The sequence below is a fragment of the Girardinichthys multiradiatus genome, chromosome 8 (genome assembly GCF_021462225.1).
Source record: "Girardinichthys multiradiatus isolate DD_20200921_A chromosome 8, DD_fGirMul_XY1, whole genome shotgun sequence".
Taxonomy (NCBI): Eukaryota; Metazoa; Chordata; class Actinopteri; order Cyprinodontiformes; family Goodeidae; genus Girardinichthys; species Girardinichthys multiradiatus.
Genome location: NC_061801.1, coordinates 19,176,474 through 19,194,548, shown reverse-complemented (window position 1 = coordinate 19,194,548; position 18,075 = coordinate 19,176,474). Strand labels below are relative to the sequence as shown.

General features: G+C 37.4%; 1 protein-coding gene across 3 annotated transcripts in view; it reads left to right on the top strand.

Annotated features, from left to right (window-relative positions):
- The first annotated feature begins 1,587 nt into the window (after nt 1–1,587).
- Nucleotides 1,588–18,075, top strand: part of nedd4l (NEDD4 like E3 ubiquitin protein ligase) — a 55,246-nt gene continuing 38,758 nt past the window's right edge. For all 3 annotated transcript variants that reach the window (XM_047372335.1, XM_047372333.1, XM_047372332.1), the window contains exons 1-5: nt 1,588–1,927; nt 7,185–7,258; nt 14,839–14,920; nt 15,976–16,014; nt 17,215–17,268. In XM_047372335.1, the coding sequence (XP_047228291.1) occupies nt 1,883–1,927; nt 7,185–7,258; nt 14,839–14,920; nt 15,976–16,014; nt 17,215–17,268 (294 nt within the window). In that variant the 5' untranslated portion in view covers nt 1,588–1,882. The remainder of the gene's footprint in view (nt 1,928–7,184; nt 7,259–14,838; nt 14,921–15,975; nt 16,015–17,214; nt 17,269–18,075) is intronic.

Genomic DNA, 18,075 nt, shown 5'->3' with positions numbered 1-18,075 from the left:
CCGGAAACCACCCTGACATTCCCCCTTTCCCCCACACCCCCCCTTTTTTTGCTGACAGGACACTTGTAACCTGTAACTCTATGCGTTACATTAACGCTCAGCTTGGACTCCTGCTTACTTGCACTGCTTTACTTGCACAATGATCACCTGCACTGTTGTATTGCTCTTGCATCTTATACTGCTCTATATTTACTCTCACTCACTTAAAACTGTGCACTTATATTTATATTATATTGTAGATATGTTTGTACTGTTTAATTTGTACTGTATTGCACCGACTACGCCAAAACAAATTCCTTGTATGTCCAAAAACGTACTTGGCAATAAAGCTTTTCTGATTCTGATTCTGATTCTGATTGAAATGGCATAATAATCAACTTCCCTGACTGACTCACAGCAGCAATTACTTTTCTAAAGTCATTACTATGGAATTTTCTCCTTGTCTTATGTTCAGCTGCATGCTAAAGACCAGTATTGACCATACATTTGTTTTCTTCTATCATTAATGACAATGTGAAACATGTTGTTTGCCTTTTCAGCAGCTGCTTTTGTCAAAGAAGGATCTTGGGTCGGACCAAAGTGCAGACAAGAGCTTGGCAGTCGCATCTTAGTTTATTTCTCAAAGGGTCAAAAACGTAACAAAACACTGCAGGTAACTTGGCAAAACGTAGCATAAGCGAAGCATAAACAAAACATAGTCATGGTAGGGAAAGGGGTAGTGATGAACACAAGGAAACAGCACTCAACAAAGACACAAAACCAACTAATATACTGTGAGAATAACAAAGGCAGGTAATCAAGGAAACTGAGAACAGGTGCGACAAGGAGGCAGGGAAGCAGAAGGAACAGGTGAAACAAATACAAAGGCTGAAAAAGAGTGAAAGGACTAAACAAACAGAAAACACAAACAAAGCAAGAGAATAAATCAGAGGAGGAAATAAAGAACTAGAATAACTATGAACTAAAGTAAACAACGAAACTAGAGGAGAACATAGAAACAATAACCTAAGAAATAAACAAAGAGCCATAAGGAGAATCTAAATGACAAAATAAACCATCACAAGTACCCATACAACAAAGTCCAAAATGTCACTCCATGACAGCTTTGTTTGTTTTCATTTTTATTTTTCAAAATTCCATATTTTGGTATGTAACCACATATATTTCAGAAAATATAAATAAATAAATCATTTAGGTAGAAAAAAAAAACAGATTCAGAAGAAAGAAAAAAAAAAAGGATTTGAAACGGCAGTTTACAGATGAAGTCACTTTTCTGCATATTTTAAAATACAGAATAAATATAAGTCCAACGTTATTAACATTTTCACACGAAAATATCTCATACTGGTTTCTTTTGGTCATTAACATTGAGTTCATGGCTCATTTTTTGAATGTAATTTACTAAATCTCATATAATATAACACATGAGATTAGAAAATGGGCTCAGACGGCAGCCTCCAGTTCACGCCCTTTTTTATTGGATGGGCAGGGATTCATTGGGAAATTCTTATTGGTTGATTATTGAAGCGATCACCTCAAGTCAGCCAGCGATTGGCTGAACTGTCAAAAAGAAGTGAACTGTCACAAGATTTAGCCCTTTAAGCTGAGAGTTGAGAAAAGCCGTCCGTATCAATCGAAAACATATAAGATATATGTACATATATTTTTTTCCCGTCATTCTAAATTGTGTCTCGTAAGAACCACCCTGGCGCGGATTACGTTATCCGGCCGTGAATCCACCCCCGATCCGTGCCGAGGATTAGATATCGCCGTGGACTTTACCACCACCGCACGGCAGAGAGAGGAAAGTGGGACTTTATTGTTAAAGGCTAGCCAGCTAGCTTTTCAAAGCGGCTTGTTTGTGTAGGTAACCGCGGGCTATATGGCAACGAATTACGAACCTATATATGGACTTTCAGAGGACGAGGTAAGCTTGAATTGTAATTAAGGTGTTATTGAAATGCAGAGCGAAGTCGTTAGGTGTTATGAAGGACTGAGAGCAGAGATGGCTAACGATTAGCCGTAAGTGGAGCTAACCAGCCCTTACCCATGGCAACATTCCGCTGTGATGTTCAGGTAGCTGCCAATCCCTGCTCCCTGTCTCTGTGTCTTTTTGTCCACCTACATTTATTTAATTTAAATATATCAACCGAGACCCAACAAATCAAGGTGTACTAAAGTTTTAAATTGAAAGTGTCCACTTTGCAGCATTAAAGCATACTCCATCACACTAGATGTAGAAGATAAATCAGTTTATCTTCCGTTTTTATGTTTAGCATGAAGGGTTAAACCTTTCAGTGAGTCCTAAACACACCCTGCCAGGTAGTAATCAAAGCTGTTTGACGGTGAGTTGACCGCTGAGAGTGAAATAGAGGCATGTATGATTATATAAGGTCACTCCGTGTTGGCTTTAGCTTAAAACCCACATAAATACACAGTGGTAATTATAGATGGTCTGCGCATGTTGTGATTATACATAGCTGCATCAGTCACGAGTCCAGCCAAAGAGCATCACTACATCATGTTCTCATGGAGCAGCTGTCATATTACCTGTCTGACATTTCTAATGCACTTAAAAGAAGTAAGGAGTATTACGATTTATTTATTTATTTGTTTTGCCATCATCCTCATCAATGAGCCAGAATAATTGTAGCTTAGTAAGAGTTCTCAAAATGTTAATTGTTGGATTTGTTCATTGCAGGACGTTCAGGCAACATTCAGGAACATAATGTGTCTGTATGTGTCAAAAACAGATGGGTGATAATAGACTTCAAAATGTATCACAATATTTTATGGCAGTTGTTGCTGTCTTGATAAAAGTAGCAATAAAAAAGTATTTCAAAGTTGTTCGCCATGTTTCTGGCTGTGTTTATCACTGCCTACAGCGAAAGCCTCATTAAAAACAAACACCAAAATCAAACTCGGCAATCGTCAAAAAGGAGACTTAACTCCAAGAGTTACATTAACTACTAGTCTAAGTGTATTGCTAAACTATTCATCACTATTGTCAAATCATTTGAGTAGACCCGCTTAGTGACAGTTCTGGAATAAATAGATAAAGGCTTCTTCTCTTAGTACGGGTTTATTTTAGATAATAGTGACTTTGATTATTAATCCTCTTAGTTTCTCTTTGTGTTCTTGACTAAAGCTGCTCAACATATCAAATCAAAGTTGTTAGGGCCATATCAATCCGGGCAATACTGCTGTCACAAAGGACTGCTTAAATGCATTATTTGGTTGCATATTATGCTGTCATGTACAGCTGCCATGCTTGCCAGTTATATATGCCAACACATTTGGCCTATTGGAACGACTTTTCACTTCCCTCGATGCCCATGCTGGGTGTATATTTTTAGCGCCTGAGATGCGAAACGCTGCAAAGAGGGGTGGAGGCATTGTGATGAAGGAGAGGAAAGAAAACAGTGGTGAAAATGTCGGTTAAACATAATCAACACTGTCACCACAATATTGCATTTGCATGTTTCCTGGAAACTGTGCAGCCCTATTCTTGACCTAAATACATGGCTTTATCATTTTGGGTGTGACATTTAATAATATAAAGGATTTTCTGAAATGATTGTATTTTTTAATAAACATTAGTGCTGTAAATGGATGCTTGAAATATAATATCTACTAGGGCATAGCAACAGGTGAGGGATCACCAGCGCTGCCGTACTTTATGCTCCATACAGCTAAAGAAAACTGCAGTTACTCTGGCACTTTCTCTGGCATCTCATTGTCAAGAGTTTGGACTGTAGGAGCAGTATCAGAGACATTTGTTTTGGCTGTTTTTTAAATCTTGATATTACATGATGTTTGTTACTCATCACCGCAATATCAGTTTTCGGAATATTAAAATGGCAAAAGGCTGTTTAGAATGCAATATTATTTTGACTGTTGAATTCAGATTTTGCATACCTGTTATGTTCAGTCTGTTGTTTGGACCCTCAGCCCTGTAGATGTTCAAACCTGACAGACGATAGAGGCCAAAATGCTAAAGGTTACAGAGAAAGATGGATGCATCTTATTGGCAGATTCCAGGGAAAGGAGTGAGGAAAGAATGTTACGGTGTACATTTTAGGACATCCTCAGGTTTCAGGACTCAGACTTCTGACTAAAGTGTCTCAGAAAAAAAGTCATCAGGCAAAAAAGTCATCAGGAAATAAGGTCTCAGAAACATGGTACCGTCATACAAAATTAGCTTTGCTTCTATTATTTTCTGCGATGTAAATTTCACAACCTAAACGCAACTTAATATAACACAACTGTAGTAAAAGAACAGAGAAAAGGGAGAGCAACTTAAACTCACCGTGTTGTTGTTACGAACCCGAACAGTTTTTTTTGGTGACATCATTAAACATACGTTCTGCCACTGTCGCATGTTGATGACATATTTGCGTCACTTGCAGCAGGCTTTTCTGTCTGAGGCACAGGTGTCTGAGAATTTTTTACTGAGACCTTTTTTTTCTAAAGACTTTTGTTTTCTTATGGCTTTTTTTTCTAAAACCCTTTAGTCAGACTTCTGAAGCAGTTTAATCTGATGTCTTAGGGTGTTTTCCTGAGACTCGAGGATGTGCTAAAATGTACACAATAAGAATGGTTTTACTTCAGCTGATATCGTTATGGCAGCATTCAAAAGTAAAACTGCAGTTGCATGATTTCCCTAGATCGTTCAGGCCAAGGTCAGTTAGAACGGTATCTCTCCAACTTTATAAGTACCACCTTTCAAAATACTAAGTTTTCAAAATACCACGATACTATAAAGACATTTTAAAACAGTGTGACAGCAGGAATTGGACAATACAGTTTTTTGTGTTTTGCCACAAAAAACATCAATTAGTTTTTGTTCCACGTTTGAGATAAACATCTCCAGATTCCAAGCTGGAAAAATAAACAGGAAGGCCCCCTGATGTCAGAATGTCAAAGAGGAATTGATGGAGACTTCTTATCAAACCCAATCTTAAAATCCAATATGGGTGCCACAAATTTAAAACAGCTGTTGTAACAAACAGTTTACACCTTGAGTATTACCTTGAGCACACAAAAAACAGGTTGCTGCCTGAGTGTTCTGTTACAATAATAATAAATAATAAAAAATTAATAAACATGTTTATATAATATATATATATATATATATATATATATATATATATATTATATATATATATATATATATATATATATATATATATATATATATATATATATACACACACACACAATCACAATCACTGCCTGGCCAAAAAAAAAAAGTCACCACATAAAAAAAAGGTCACACACTAATATTTTGTTGGACCACCTTTAGCTTTGATTACGGCACGCATTCGCTGTGGCATTGTTTCAATAAGCTTCTGCAATGTCACAAGATTTATTTTCACCCGGTCTTGCATTCATTTTTCACCAAGATCTTGCATTGATGATGGTAGAGTCTGCCTGTGCCGTCAGGGAAGAAAAACTCCATTGGTGGAATAACCTGGTCATTCAGTATATTCAGGTAGTCAGCTGACCTCATTCTTTGAACACATACTGTTGCTGAACCCAGACCTGACCACCTGCAGCAACCCCAGATCATAGCACTGCCCCCACAGGCTTGTATAGTAGGCACTAGGCATGATGGGTGCATCACTTCATCTGCCTCTCTTCTTACCCTGATGCCCCCATCACTCTGGAACAGGGTAAATCTGGACTCATCAGACCATATGACCTTCTTCCATTGCTCCAGAGTCCAATCTTTATGCTCCCAGCCTCACTGATTAGTGGTTTTCTTAAGGCTACACAGCTGTTCAGTTCCAATCCCTTGAATTCCCTTCAAATTGTGTGTGTGGAAATGCTCTTACTTTCACTATTAAACATAGCCCGGAGTTCTACTGTTGTTTTTCTTTGATTTGACTTCACCAAACGTTTAAATGATCGCTGATCATGATCATTCAGGATTTATTTCTGGCCACACTTCTTCTGGCCACATACACACACACACACACACACACACACACACACATATATATATATATATATATATATATATATATATATCAGTGCCATGCCATGTCAGAACACTTATGCAGAGCTTGCGTGTTACACATTTTTTTGTTTTGTATAGTACTCCCATATGTTTTAGGACTTGGGTTGTGCCGTTTTCTCTGCATCAGTCATTTGTAGAATTTACTGAATTTCCTTTGAAATTAAGTAACGTTTGGTCAGCCTGCAGTGACAAAGCTCTGCACGTGACGTAAATGGCTCCACGACATGGCGTGTGACGTTTAAATCGAGCAACACAATGAATCGATAATGAAATTTGTTGCCAACACTTTTAATAATCGATTTTTACCGATGTTATGGATTTGTTGTTGCTGACAATGCAATAACTTGATAATATCACCTCCACCTAACATTATATCCATTGCTTTTCTATGCTCTTGCACAATCACATCAGTTTTTATTTTTTCTTCTTTTCCTTTAGCTTCATAAAGCTAACCTGATTGGTGGTGTTTGTTTTAAATTAAATCCATGTCAATGTGGTTCTGGGTAAATTGAAGGCCAATTGTACATGACACAAGCTAGCACAACTGCACACACTGGTTAAACTCTTCAGGAATGTTCTGTTATATATGTTAGTTTTTCTTAAATGGCTATTTATTTGCTTGGGTAAGAGTGTACTGTTAAAACAATCCTCTTATTGCCATGTTGTCTACCACTTATTCAATGTTCTCTGCTTCTTTTATCAAAACTGAGCTGATGACAAGCTCTTCCATGCAATCCCATACATTGCACAAGACATTGCATTAGTTGTAGCGTAGAAGTAAACACTTCAAAACAAGTCCATACAAACCCCTAAGCCACCCTGGACTCCCACTATCTCCTCTCCTTTAGCACTGGTGAACAGGCGGTTTAAGAAAACCTAGAATATATTTGATTTATGTTTGATTTTCTCTAGGAAAGGAATGAATTCACAGACTCGTAGAGTAGCTATTACTTCATAATACTAAATATAGGTGCCAGTTTTTGGGTGTAGCTGCTGCTTTAATTCTATCATCAAACCCCTTCGTCCTCTGCTGCTAATTATGACATGGAGTCAGGTTAGCACATCTGGCAGATTAAAGCCTGACATGGGTTTGTTATAAAGTTATGAGACAATTTCTTCTGAAGATCAAATGAAGGATCTCTGCCTTCTTCTTGTTTTGCAGCATGAAACGCGAGTGCTACGGGTTAAAGTCATTGCAGGAATTGATCTTGCGAAGAAAGACATCATCGGCGCCAGGTAACTGTCACAGCATTTCCGTAATTGCAACAGAAGCGACTGTTTTCAATGTAAAATGTTTCAATCTCATGCAAAGAACTACCTATTTTACCTGCTGCTTCCGGCCATTGTTACTGTAGTAATTTGTGGGATGCTTTGTAACAGAAGCCTGGTATAAAACCAGCAGCAGAACTTTAGTTATTGTGTGTAGCATCCTGCTCTGTGACTTTTAGGGTCTCCTGATTATTTGTCCTTTCAACCTTGGACAGCACTTTAGGAACTACATTTTTGTATTGCTACAAAGACGTTGAACTCTCATGTGTTAATCAATGATTACCTACCTCTCCCATCCTATGCGTAATCCTCTGTAGTTGCATGTTTTTTAGATAGAAGACTTTGACTAATCATTAAATGTGCCACGTACTTTCTCACATGTGAGAGCGTGCAGATGTAGAACTTTGAGAATGTTTGTTCAACAGTGTCCTCGATCTGTGAATTGTCACCCATTGTTTGATCAAGTTGCACGTAGCATTACACAGCATACCTCTGCGGGTTTGTACAGTGCTTTGTAAAAGTCCTTATACCAATCATACTTTTTCACATTTTGTCATAACACAACCACAAACTTTGGCTGAGATTTAATGCGATAGAGCAACAGTAGGGTTACAAAGGGTAGCGTGCATTTAAATTCAGTCTCATTTATGCTGACACCTCTAAAATAAATAGTTCACCTTTGTGCGTGTATAAATGCAGCTGTTGTCTGAAGGCTTCATAGGTCAACAGCATAATGAAGACCAAGGAACGTACCAGACTTAAAGGAAAAAGTGGTGGAGAAGTTTAAAACAGGGTTCTGTTTCATGCTTAAAATATCTCACTTTTCAGTCCATCATCTGAAAATAGAAATATTCACAAAACACATAAAAATGGCAAAAAGACGCCATAATCCTACCAGAAAGTTTGTTGAGAAAGAGCTAAAGAAACAGCCAAGAAGCCCATGTTCACTCTGGAGGAGCTGGAGAGATCTACAGCGCTGGTAGGAAAAACAGTCGACGTGACAACTATTAGTTGGGCACTCTTCAAATCTTTTGAAATCCTGGTAAGAAGACGTAATAGGTCCCATTTTTAGTTTGCCAGTAACCATGCAGAGGACACAGCTCACCTGTTAAAGAAGGATGTAACCATAACTGTATCTTCTAGCCTAAAGACAAAACGCTAAGTTTGACAGTAAATTTAACACCTAACATCACGTTCAAAATAATACCTAATGGTGAAACTTGATGGTCACGCCTTGAAAATGTTTTTTGTCAGCAAGGAAAAGGACACTGGTCAGAGTGGAGGAATTAGGAAGATGATGAAGAAGTAAAGGAAACCAGACTGAGGCGGAGATTCACCTTCCAGGATAACAATCCTAAACATACAGCCAGAGTTACAATGGAAGGATTTACATCAAAGCACATTCATGAGTTAGACTCTAGCTGATGACAGAAAATCCCAATAATATGCATTCAATTTTGTGACAAAATGTGGAAAAGTTCAAAGGGTATGAATAGTTTTGCAAGACACCAAATCCAAGTCTGTGTTTTTGTAATTGTCAGCCTGTCTTTCGATAGAAGTCAAACAATAATGATAATTTGTGCATAATTTGATAATTTGATTGCCAGTACATAATGAAAACTTATTATAGCACCACATGACACGCTTTTAATCCACCAGCTGCAATCAGTAGAACTGTTGTTTATGTTCTAAATTAAGCAAGAATTCTAAATATGCTCTGATAGAGGAAAATGCTGCAAAACAATTTTAAATTACCTTTTTTTTATTAGTTCCTCCTACAAAGAACCTATAAATGTCTGGTCTGTGAGAACTGTAAACATTTGGCATGTGGTTTTAAGAATCACTTGAATGCTAATTAGTTAGTTGCCTCTTTAAATGTTTTGTCATTTTAATAGTCGACCAGCTTCATGTTTGAACCGGCAAAAAGATTTAAGATTTAAGCTGTTCAAATCCAGGGTTTTGTCATAGGAGCGGCGCCTACAGTGATATGGCTGTCATTAAACTCCCCCAAGACCACATTAAATACATCAAATTCATAGAAAGCAGCACTAACATTCCAGCACTTGAATGCCTGAATAGGTCTGTACATGAAGCAGCGACGCAGACACATGTAGCAGCCCTGCAGTTATTGATGCATTGTCAAAGGAGGCCGACTAAGAGTTGGCAATCTTCTTCTTTACTCAACATGAACATTGCCAATTTAGAATAAGAAATCAAGTGATTTTCTTTTATATGCAGGTGGATTTACATTATGTTCTGTGCAAGCCTCAATTAGGTTTAAGTCTTTACCACTCTCTGGGATTACAGTAACGTATTCTATCCAGGCAGGATAAGCCACTGAATGTTCAGGTCTGTGCGAGCTCTTCTACGCTGGCAGCACTGCTCAGGCCGGATCGTACTGAAGAAACGCTGAATGAGGTCTGATGTGTGGCTAGCTCGCGCAGACGGTGCTGACTTGGCAGTCTGTCACCTTTTGAGAGACTCAAACAGTGTCAGCTTGTTCTTCTTTTTGCTCCAAATGTCTTGCTGTAGCTGCTTTATTACACCTACTTTGATATGCTGATAAAGTCTCAAAGATAATGTTGTCTGAGCTTCAGTTTGAATCCAGCAGCTTTTATTGTGATGAATTGAAGTTTCCAAGTTTTTACCTTTGCAGGATTTTTTTTATTAATAGAGGAAAGCAGAACAAAATGCTTCCAAAAAGAACTGAGATACTGTAGGCTCACTGCTAATGTTTAGTCACTGCACATGGCACAACCACGCAAACATGCAATTAGAAACTGCTGGGATCATGAAGACGCTAATTAGCAATCAAGCAGCAGCACATTTGCTTATAAGGACACATTTTCAGCTTCTTTCCATGTCCGTGCTCCTCTTTACCCTGTTTTCTTTTGTATCTTGTGGATTTAAGGCAGCAGGGTATACTTGGACTGGAATTTGATTTATTTTCAGGTCCAGTTGGGATGGCACGCAATCCCATAAAAACCGATCATGGCAAATCAAATTTACAGCAATTCCCAATGGTCTGAAATGTGCCCAAATCAACTTTTGCTCAGTAACTGTAACTGCAAGCTGTGATTTAGGATCCAGGAAGGAGGCAGCTGGCTTAATTTGACCTCAAACAGCAATCAGAGTCAAGTCAGGAAACCGATAATCAGATTTCTGTGGTTAAAAACATTTGAAGCCACTGTTCTGGAATAGTTAGTAGTAGTTTGTTTTAGCTTAAAGGAGTAAATGTTTGAAAGATCCAAAGGGTGTAAAATGTGGCCACGGTAACAGGCAGTTAGTGTTTTAACAAAATGTCCTTCCAACAAATGTTTTTATCCTCCTACACCACAAAAAATACTGTGCGGGATGTTTGTGTGTAAATTAGCTCTGCATCATACTATGTCATGAAACCAGTCTTTCTTGAAGTACAAACTTTTAATATTAAGGTTCTGACAAATTATGTAATTTACTTCAAAGTGAATGAATAGAAATGTTTAATCTTTTTATATATATATATTTTTAGTATTGGGTAACTCTAGCCTTGGGCACCTGTTGTAAAATATCAAGACAAGTGTACTGCAGTCTAAAGTTACTGGGGATTAAACATAAATCTAAACCTTATACTGTTAGCGGTAGAATAAAGATAAAGACCGATAAAGTTAAGCTTGATGTGGGGAAGTTTGTGTAATATACTGGTGTTATGTAAGGTTTTACTGAAAAAGTTTCATTAGAAATCTAGCTGATATTCAGAATCAGCAAAAACAGAACAAAATTCTCACCAAACTCAGAGTAAGCTCTGGAAGGAATCCAAAAGGTTTAAATAATTGTTTCATTACCGGCTGTTTTGAAGCCTTTCTCTGTGTCTTTACACAAACCCAGCAGCTTTTATCTTAATTTTTTATTTTTATTTTTAAATCTTAAAATTTTGGAATATGAAAAGTTTGCCTAAAACCAGAAAACTCCAGAAATTAAAATTCCAGGAATTCTACTTTCAGAAAATTCCTGTAAAGTCAGATGATGGGTGTGAAATGCTCTGCTTTCTGCTCCACCAGGACGAGTTATGTTAGTTTTGCCGTTACGTCGCCGTCTTTTTTTATTTAATTTTTCTATTTACCCATCAGCTAACCATCTTGAGATGAAAGTGCTCTGTGAGTGCCTCAAAGGGTCAAATAATTATTAACAGAAATAAGAAAGTATGTCTCTCTGCTAGAGGCATTTCAAGCATTCAGTATGCTGAGATGAGTGAATCTTCATCGGTGCAGACAGGTAGTAACAGATTATGTAATGTTGTGTTGTGTCTTGGTGTCGTTTAAAGAATCTCAACTCCATAGCAGTGACCATATGTGTGGAGGGGCTCTGTTTGGTTTCCATTTTGGCTTCAAACTATGTTTTTATCTTATTTTGACATATTCTGCTTGGCAGGTATGCTCTTATTTTGTAATCTCCTTTGTTTGATTCGAGCTTGTGCTATTTTGAAGGTTGAAGTCACATCTGAAAGAGGATGGGAGCAGCAGCCGCATTGAAACAGAAATTACCAAAATTAATTTGTGTGGCTTTAAAGACGAATAAACAGATCAGAAGTTACATTTCAATTTTTTTACGTTTAAAAATAAATTTTTTTGGGTAAGTATCCAGCCATCACTTTTTGCATTAGTTGGTCATAGATCAGTCTGAGTTAAAATTTTAGGGACATTTATAGGATCTTTTAGTGTCTTAGTGCATTAAAATGTGAGCGAAATTGTTTGGACAAACTAAGAATTTTTAATGAGAATTGTAAATTTTCCCTTTTTTCATTTATTATTTTTAATGAAGGCTTGAAATTTAGTTTAAAAAAGTTTTTTTTAAAAGTAATTTATAGTGTTTGTCTTCCAGAGAAGTCAAAGGCCACCATATTGCTAGTTAGTGTTGTTTTATATAGATAATATCTATATAAAGTGAAGATTTCTTGTTCACCTTGTAAAGCAATTCCCAACCGAGGATACTCGTATCCGAGGTGGTACGTGAGAAACATTTAAAAAAATTTTCCAAGATGAAAGGTAAATATCATCAGTTAGTAGGGATAATCCTTGGATCTGTGATGCTTTATTAGGACCCGGGTGCAATATACACCAAGCTTTTATCAACGAAATTAGCAAAAAAGACACAATAAAACAACTAAAGGTGGGAAAGACTAGAGCAGAGGTGTCATTGCTGTTCATCTGCACGATGCTCCGCTACCAGGAGAGAGAGAGAAGGAGCTGCTGTTTCCACTCTGCAGATCTATCTAAGCTTATCACGGACAAACTATCTCACGTGTCTCATCAAAGCTGAGTTAAATGATGAAAACAAAGTAAAACTGATATAGTGAGCCTGAATATTATTTTTGTTAAGCGTTCTGTTGCTGATCTGTTAGGTTAAAATGTCTGTTTATTGGGGACTTGTTCAAAAGATCTCCAGTTTTTGTTATAACAAAAGTAGGTTTATTATTCATGTTGATTTTGTATTTATTTAGATTACTTATTCACTTTCACAGCAGCAGTTTCCTTTATTTTTAATTTGAGCTGAAAAGAATAAAATGCAAGATGTTCAAGTTAAAGTGATTCAATAAAATTATTTTTATTTAATAATCATTTGTTGTACATTTAATTTTTGCTAACACGTTTGACTGAGGGCAGCATTTCCCCTATCATTATCCAAGGGGATGACGAGGTAGTAATAGTTCGTTCTCAGAGTTGATGTTACTCATTTTATTAGACCATATTGTGAGCGATTTCTGCCCCTGCGTCTGTCCCTACTTTCCATTGGCAAACCTGACAAAAGTTGAACGAAAACACACTCATACTCTGTGATGTACACAAAATAGCCCAAGTGCTTCATACCCTGACCCTGACATGCAGCTAAAGTACAGACTGAGCTTGGTAATTACATACTAGATAGATAGATGGATAAAGATGGAAAGATGGAAAGAGACAGAAACGGATAAAAGTGATGAAGAGAGAGACAGAAAGATAGGTAAATAAGAAAGATGGAGAGACAGTTAAAGTTAAAAAAATATAGAAATCATATTTAAATTTTACAGCAGGTAGAAGATGAACAAAGAACATTTTAGAGGTTTTTTTTTCTCCTTAGGAATGCTCAGTTGAATATGTAGCGAGCTTAAACAGGTGGCAGCCAGAGCAAACTGTGGGCCAGGCCATTCTTTTATTTATATATATGTATATATACACACAAGTCAGAAAAGGTTGGGAACCATTGCCCTAGTACATGAATTGTTTTTTACAAACTCAGTGAATAATGGTATAAATATTTTGTGGTACATTTGGTGTCCCAGAGTTGTGACGCTCATGCTCTGGAACCTTTTAACGAGTCCAGAATTTGTCTGGCTTAGCTGGGATCTGACGCACAGGGAGGCAATGCTGGAATGATATTTACTTAAGGCTTCCTATTGAACACAAACCCACATATTGATTAGTGTGATAGGGCTGCTGATTTGCAAGCCTTTTAACATTGGTTGTGCCTCGTGAGAAAGAAAAGTTGGCATTATGTGGAGCAAGTTAGAGGTAACAAAAACATGATGGATCGCATGAGTGATCAACTGCCTTTTCATCTGGAGAATAACAACGGCTGGTGGACAATGACATGAAAAAACGACGATGTACTCAGTGAGAGACGTCCTGAATTCATTTGTTCAACCTTTGCCTTATAAAGTTGAACAAATCAATGGACCATCATTCTGTTTTATCTTCACCACCACATTCTGTGCACAGTTTGCAGCGCATTTCAGTAGCTTAAAACCAGTTATTAGAAATAGACCTGATGTTCTTTTCCTATGAGGCGACACTCTTTTTAGAGCTCACTTTTCTCACTCTCAGTCTGCTGCCTGGTGTTAGTGGAGAATTACATTATCTGCTATATCACGGTGATAGATGTTAATTCAGAATACGTACTTTGGAGAGGAGGAAAAATGAAAAGTAAATTGATTAATTATTACAATTCTTTCTTTAAGAAGAAGCCAATTTTCACAACAATGTAAAATAACATGTTATTTTGATGTTTTCGTGTTTTGTGGACTGTAGATTTACCAGCTGGATAGGCAATTTGTAAAAAGTAATGCTTACAAATGCTTTGATGTAAGCATACAGCATGTGGTCCGTGGTCCTGTGAATGCTCCAGGTCTGCCTCTCTAAGCAGATCCCACCTGAGCTTTCTGCCCTGTCAGCACTTCCACAGTCACATTACTCTCTTCTCACCTCAAAATATTTAGTTGTTTCTATTTTTAAAACCCTGTCAATAAGACTGTAGAGCCTTATCTCGCCGTTCCCAAAGGCAAGGAGTTTTACCTGCGGGGCTGTCATTAGTTCAGGTGTTAGGTGTGGAATAGCAGTTTTTTAAAGCTGTCCACCATTGTGATCCTCGACTAGCTGTGTGATGTGTCTACAGATGATATAATAATGGACTAGACACAGATGCTTTTAATTTTAAGCCTAAAGCTTCGTGTTTCATTTGTAACCATTTCTTACATTACCACTTTACACATTAGTTATGTTATTTTATTAATGTTTTTTTTTTTTTTTTTGCAGTGATCCTTATGTCAAGCTATCCCTCTATGTTGCTGATGAAAACAAAGAGCTTGCTTTAGTCCAGACAAAAACTATTAAAAAGGTGAGTCCAAATGAGACAAAGATTTAAATCATCTGGTTGTCTGCTGCCCCCCTTTTAAAAACTACCACCAGCTTTTTGCATGAATCAAGGCAGTCGTTTCAATGTAAAACGAGAAAAGAAAGCAGTCCTTCATTTTTATGTTCAGTAGAGTCTTTACCCCCAGAGAGCTATTTTGGGGAGGATATTTTTTCACAGCAGGGGGAGCTGTTAGTTGACATTAATGTTAATGCGGTTTAGTGAAGCTTTAAATTTCAAAACGGGCTGTTATGGTATAAAATCATATTTTATAATTTACTCTGTAGTATATTATTTTCAAGCGTAGGTGTTTCTCTGGATATTTGCTGTATAATACAAGGGGTAAAAGTTTGAAGTACTAGCCTAACTTAGCTATCAACAACACCAATATATTTGCCAATAATTTGTCATGTTCTTGTAGCTAGAATCAATGTTCCAGCAAAAAGCAACCATAGGAGTTGGACAGCTCAGGCCTCCATACAGGCAGACATATGCTGCCAGTGGCCACGATTGCTTTATAGGATATAAATAGCTTGACAATACACTGCTATGTGGAGCAGATGAAGAAGTATCAGTTCCCAGGCTCTTCTGCGTGTTCTTTGTTTCTTTAAGTGGGACACCTTTGCTGGTATCATTAATGTTGAGGCAAAGTGGATGGTTCATGGCTGAATGATATAAAGCATGAAGGAAAGTATGGCAAAAAGCAGGGGGACTCAATGAGACTTAGAAATGATGATTCACGGTGCTCCCTGTAGATTTTACTTTATTTGTTTTGTTGCCATCATTTTCCCAATAAAAAGCTGATTGTCAAAGTTCAGGGAGTTCACCAGTACCTTTTATCACATTGTATCTGCTTATCTGATTCATCCTAGAAATACATGAAGATCTTTATGACGGCTAATTTAGGGCTTCAATGTTCACGAATTGGATATAATATGATTCTAATTCCCCCTCTAAAAACGTTTCAGAATCTCTTACACAAAGCTGTGGTTTGGAACATCAACTAACTGGTCTAATGAGATTTAAACTCTGTTTTTCAGACCCTCAATCCTAAATGGAACGAAGAATTCTTCTTTCGGGTAAGTTCAGCTTTTAGCTCTCTGCAGAATAACAGCCTTTTTGGAAACTTGTTGTGGTATTGTTAAACTTAATCTGCTGTCACGCTGTTTCCTATCTTGTTTGCTGACGAACAGAAAAATGTGTTTTGTGTGGGTCTAAATGTGAGAACGTGAAGGGGGGAATCCTGTCACATGTTTGTGGTGTTTGTGTTGTGTCAGAGCGGGTGTGTTACCTTTTTGTGGATCTCTAGTCTCATTTATTCTTCCCTATATTAAAGGGTCAATTGAGAAGAGAATTCTAATGCTTTGAGTGGTCAGATAATTATTAGCCAAATTAATAGAAAAGTAGAGCAATCATTCAGTCTCACTTTCCCTTTCAATTATGCAGCATGTTGAGTTGAGTGAAATGTCTGATTAGATAATGTAATTACTCCGCTGCAGAGTTTGACTCACAGTTGTGCTGATTCTGTAACAGTGGCACACATGGTGTCTGTGGTTCTTATCGATGAAATCCTTGAACAGGTCCAAATAATCTGTGGTAGGCTGCTGTATGTCAATTGTATCAAACACAGGGTTTAATATGTAGTGAAACGATGCTGGAGACTTGTGTTTCTATTGGTTTTGCATATCTAGAGACTGGAATTTTTTTCCCTTTTCATGATTGCTGAAGTCTTGCCACTGATGCTCAATTGGGTTTATGTCTAGACTTTATGTCATTCGAACACCCGAGTATGCTTTGATCTAAACCACTTCACTTTAGCTCCACTCCCTTGTTTCACTGCAGGAATAGTGTTAAGGGTGAACATTTTGGTCTCTTTTGACCAGATAACTTTTGTTTCAAATACTACTTTCTCATCACTATTTCATAAGGGACATTTGTGAAATGCAGAACGTTCGTATCAGATTTTCAATTTGTGCCATTTTCTTGATTTTTGGATGATGGGTTGAACAATGCTATGAGTTGTTTAAAGCTTGGGATGTTGTTTTATAAACAAAATTTCAACATTCTCTGCTTTATGGGATTTATTGGCTGCTTTATATTGGTCAATCACATAAAATCCTAACAAAATACATTGAAGTTTGTGGTGACAAAATGTGAAATGTGCCTAACATGGAATTAAAGGCAGATGCCTTCAAAGGGTCCGTCAAAAATGAATTTGTATGTGGAGTAATTACTTAACGATGACATCACTCATCACTGTTGTTTTGTCACCAACACAGGTATGCCCACAGAACCACAGGCTGCTCTTTGAGGTGTTTGATGAAAACAGATTGGTAAGACTCCCTCCTTATCCATCAATGTGTTTTATGCTACCTTGCAAACAGTTTGCTGGAGCTTAAATGTGTTTTGATAGCACTAGAAGTAGTTTTGGTAATGATACGCTTTATTTTCAAATATTCTGATGTTTTGACATTAAAATATCTCTTTATTTATTTTACACAAGATTATCTAACGGTCTGCAGTGACTTGGGTTAACCTAATCCTTTCTCCTGTGCGTTTTCTCATTACTCACCGACACCATTTAAATATGAAGATTTTCAGTAGATTGCTGAGGCAGATTTATGCATTAAACGACTAACAGCCTGTTTGTCTGCCTGTTTTATTGCTCAGCTACAACAGTGTCTGCCTTTTAATGGCTGCTGCATTAGTCTGTAGTCAAATATCAAAGTATTTCCTTCCCGACAAGAACACCGATGTCCTTCACTTGTTAAAATATCCAGTTGTAGGCCCACCGTTGCAAGTGCTGCAGCGGTTAGCGTTACAAGTAGGCATTGATGACAAATTTGGTAATTCACGCTACTGTTTAAACTTGACGTCGATAAAATGTCAGAGGAGCCGATGGTATAGTGAAGTGGTTGACTTAATGGAGTCTGTTGAATAAGGGGAAGACTAATCCCAGGGTGTTCTGTGTTTATGTCTCCTGAATGACTCACAAGCTTTTTGTTTAGATGAAACAAACATTACACGCAGCCAAGGTTTATTTGTATGTTCCGTTCCAGATAAGACCGTCCGTCTGGTTCTCACCAATTCTAGGGTATTAGACTTTGTAGAAATCACATGACAAGAAAGCACATCACTGA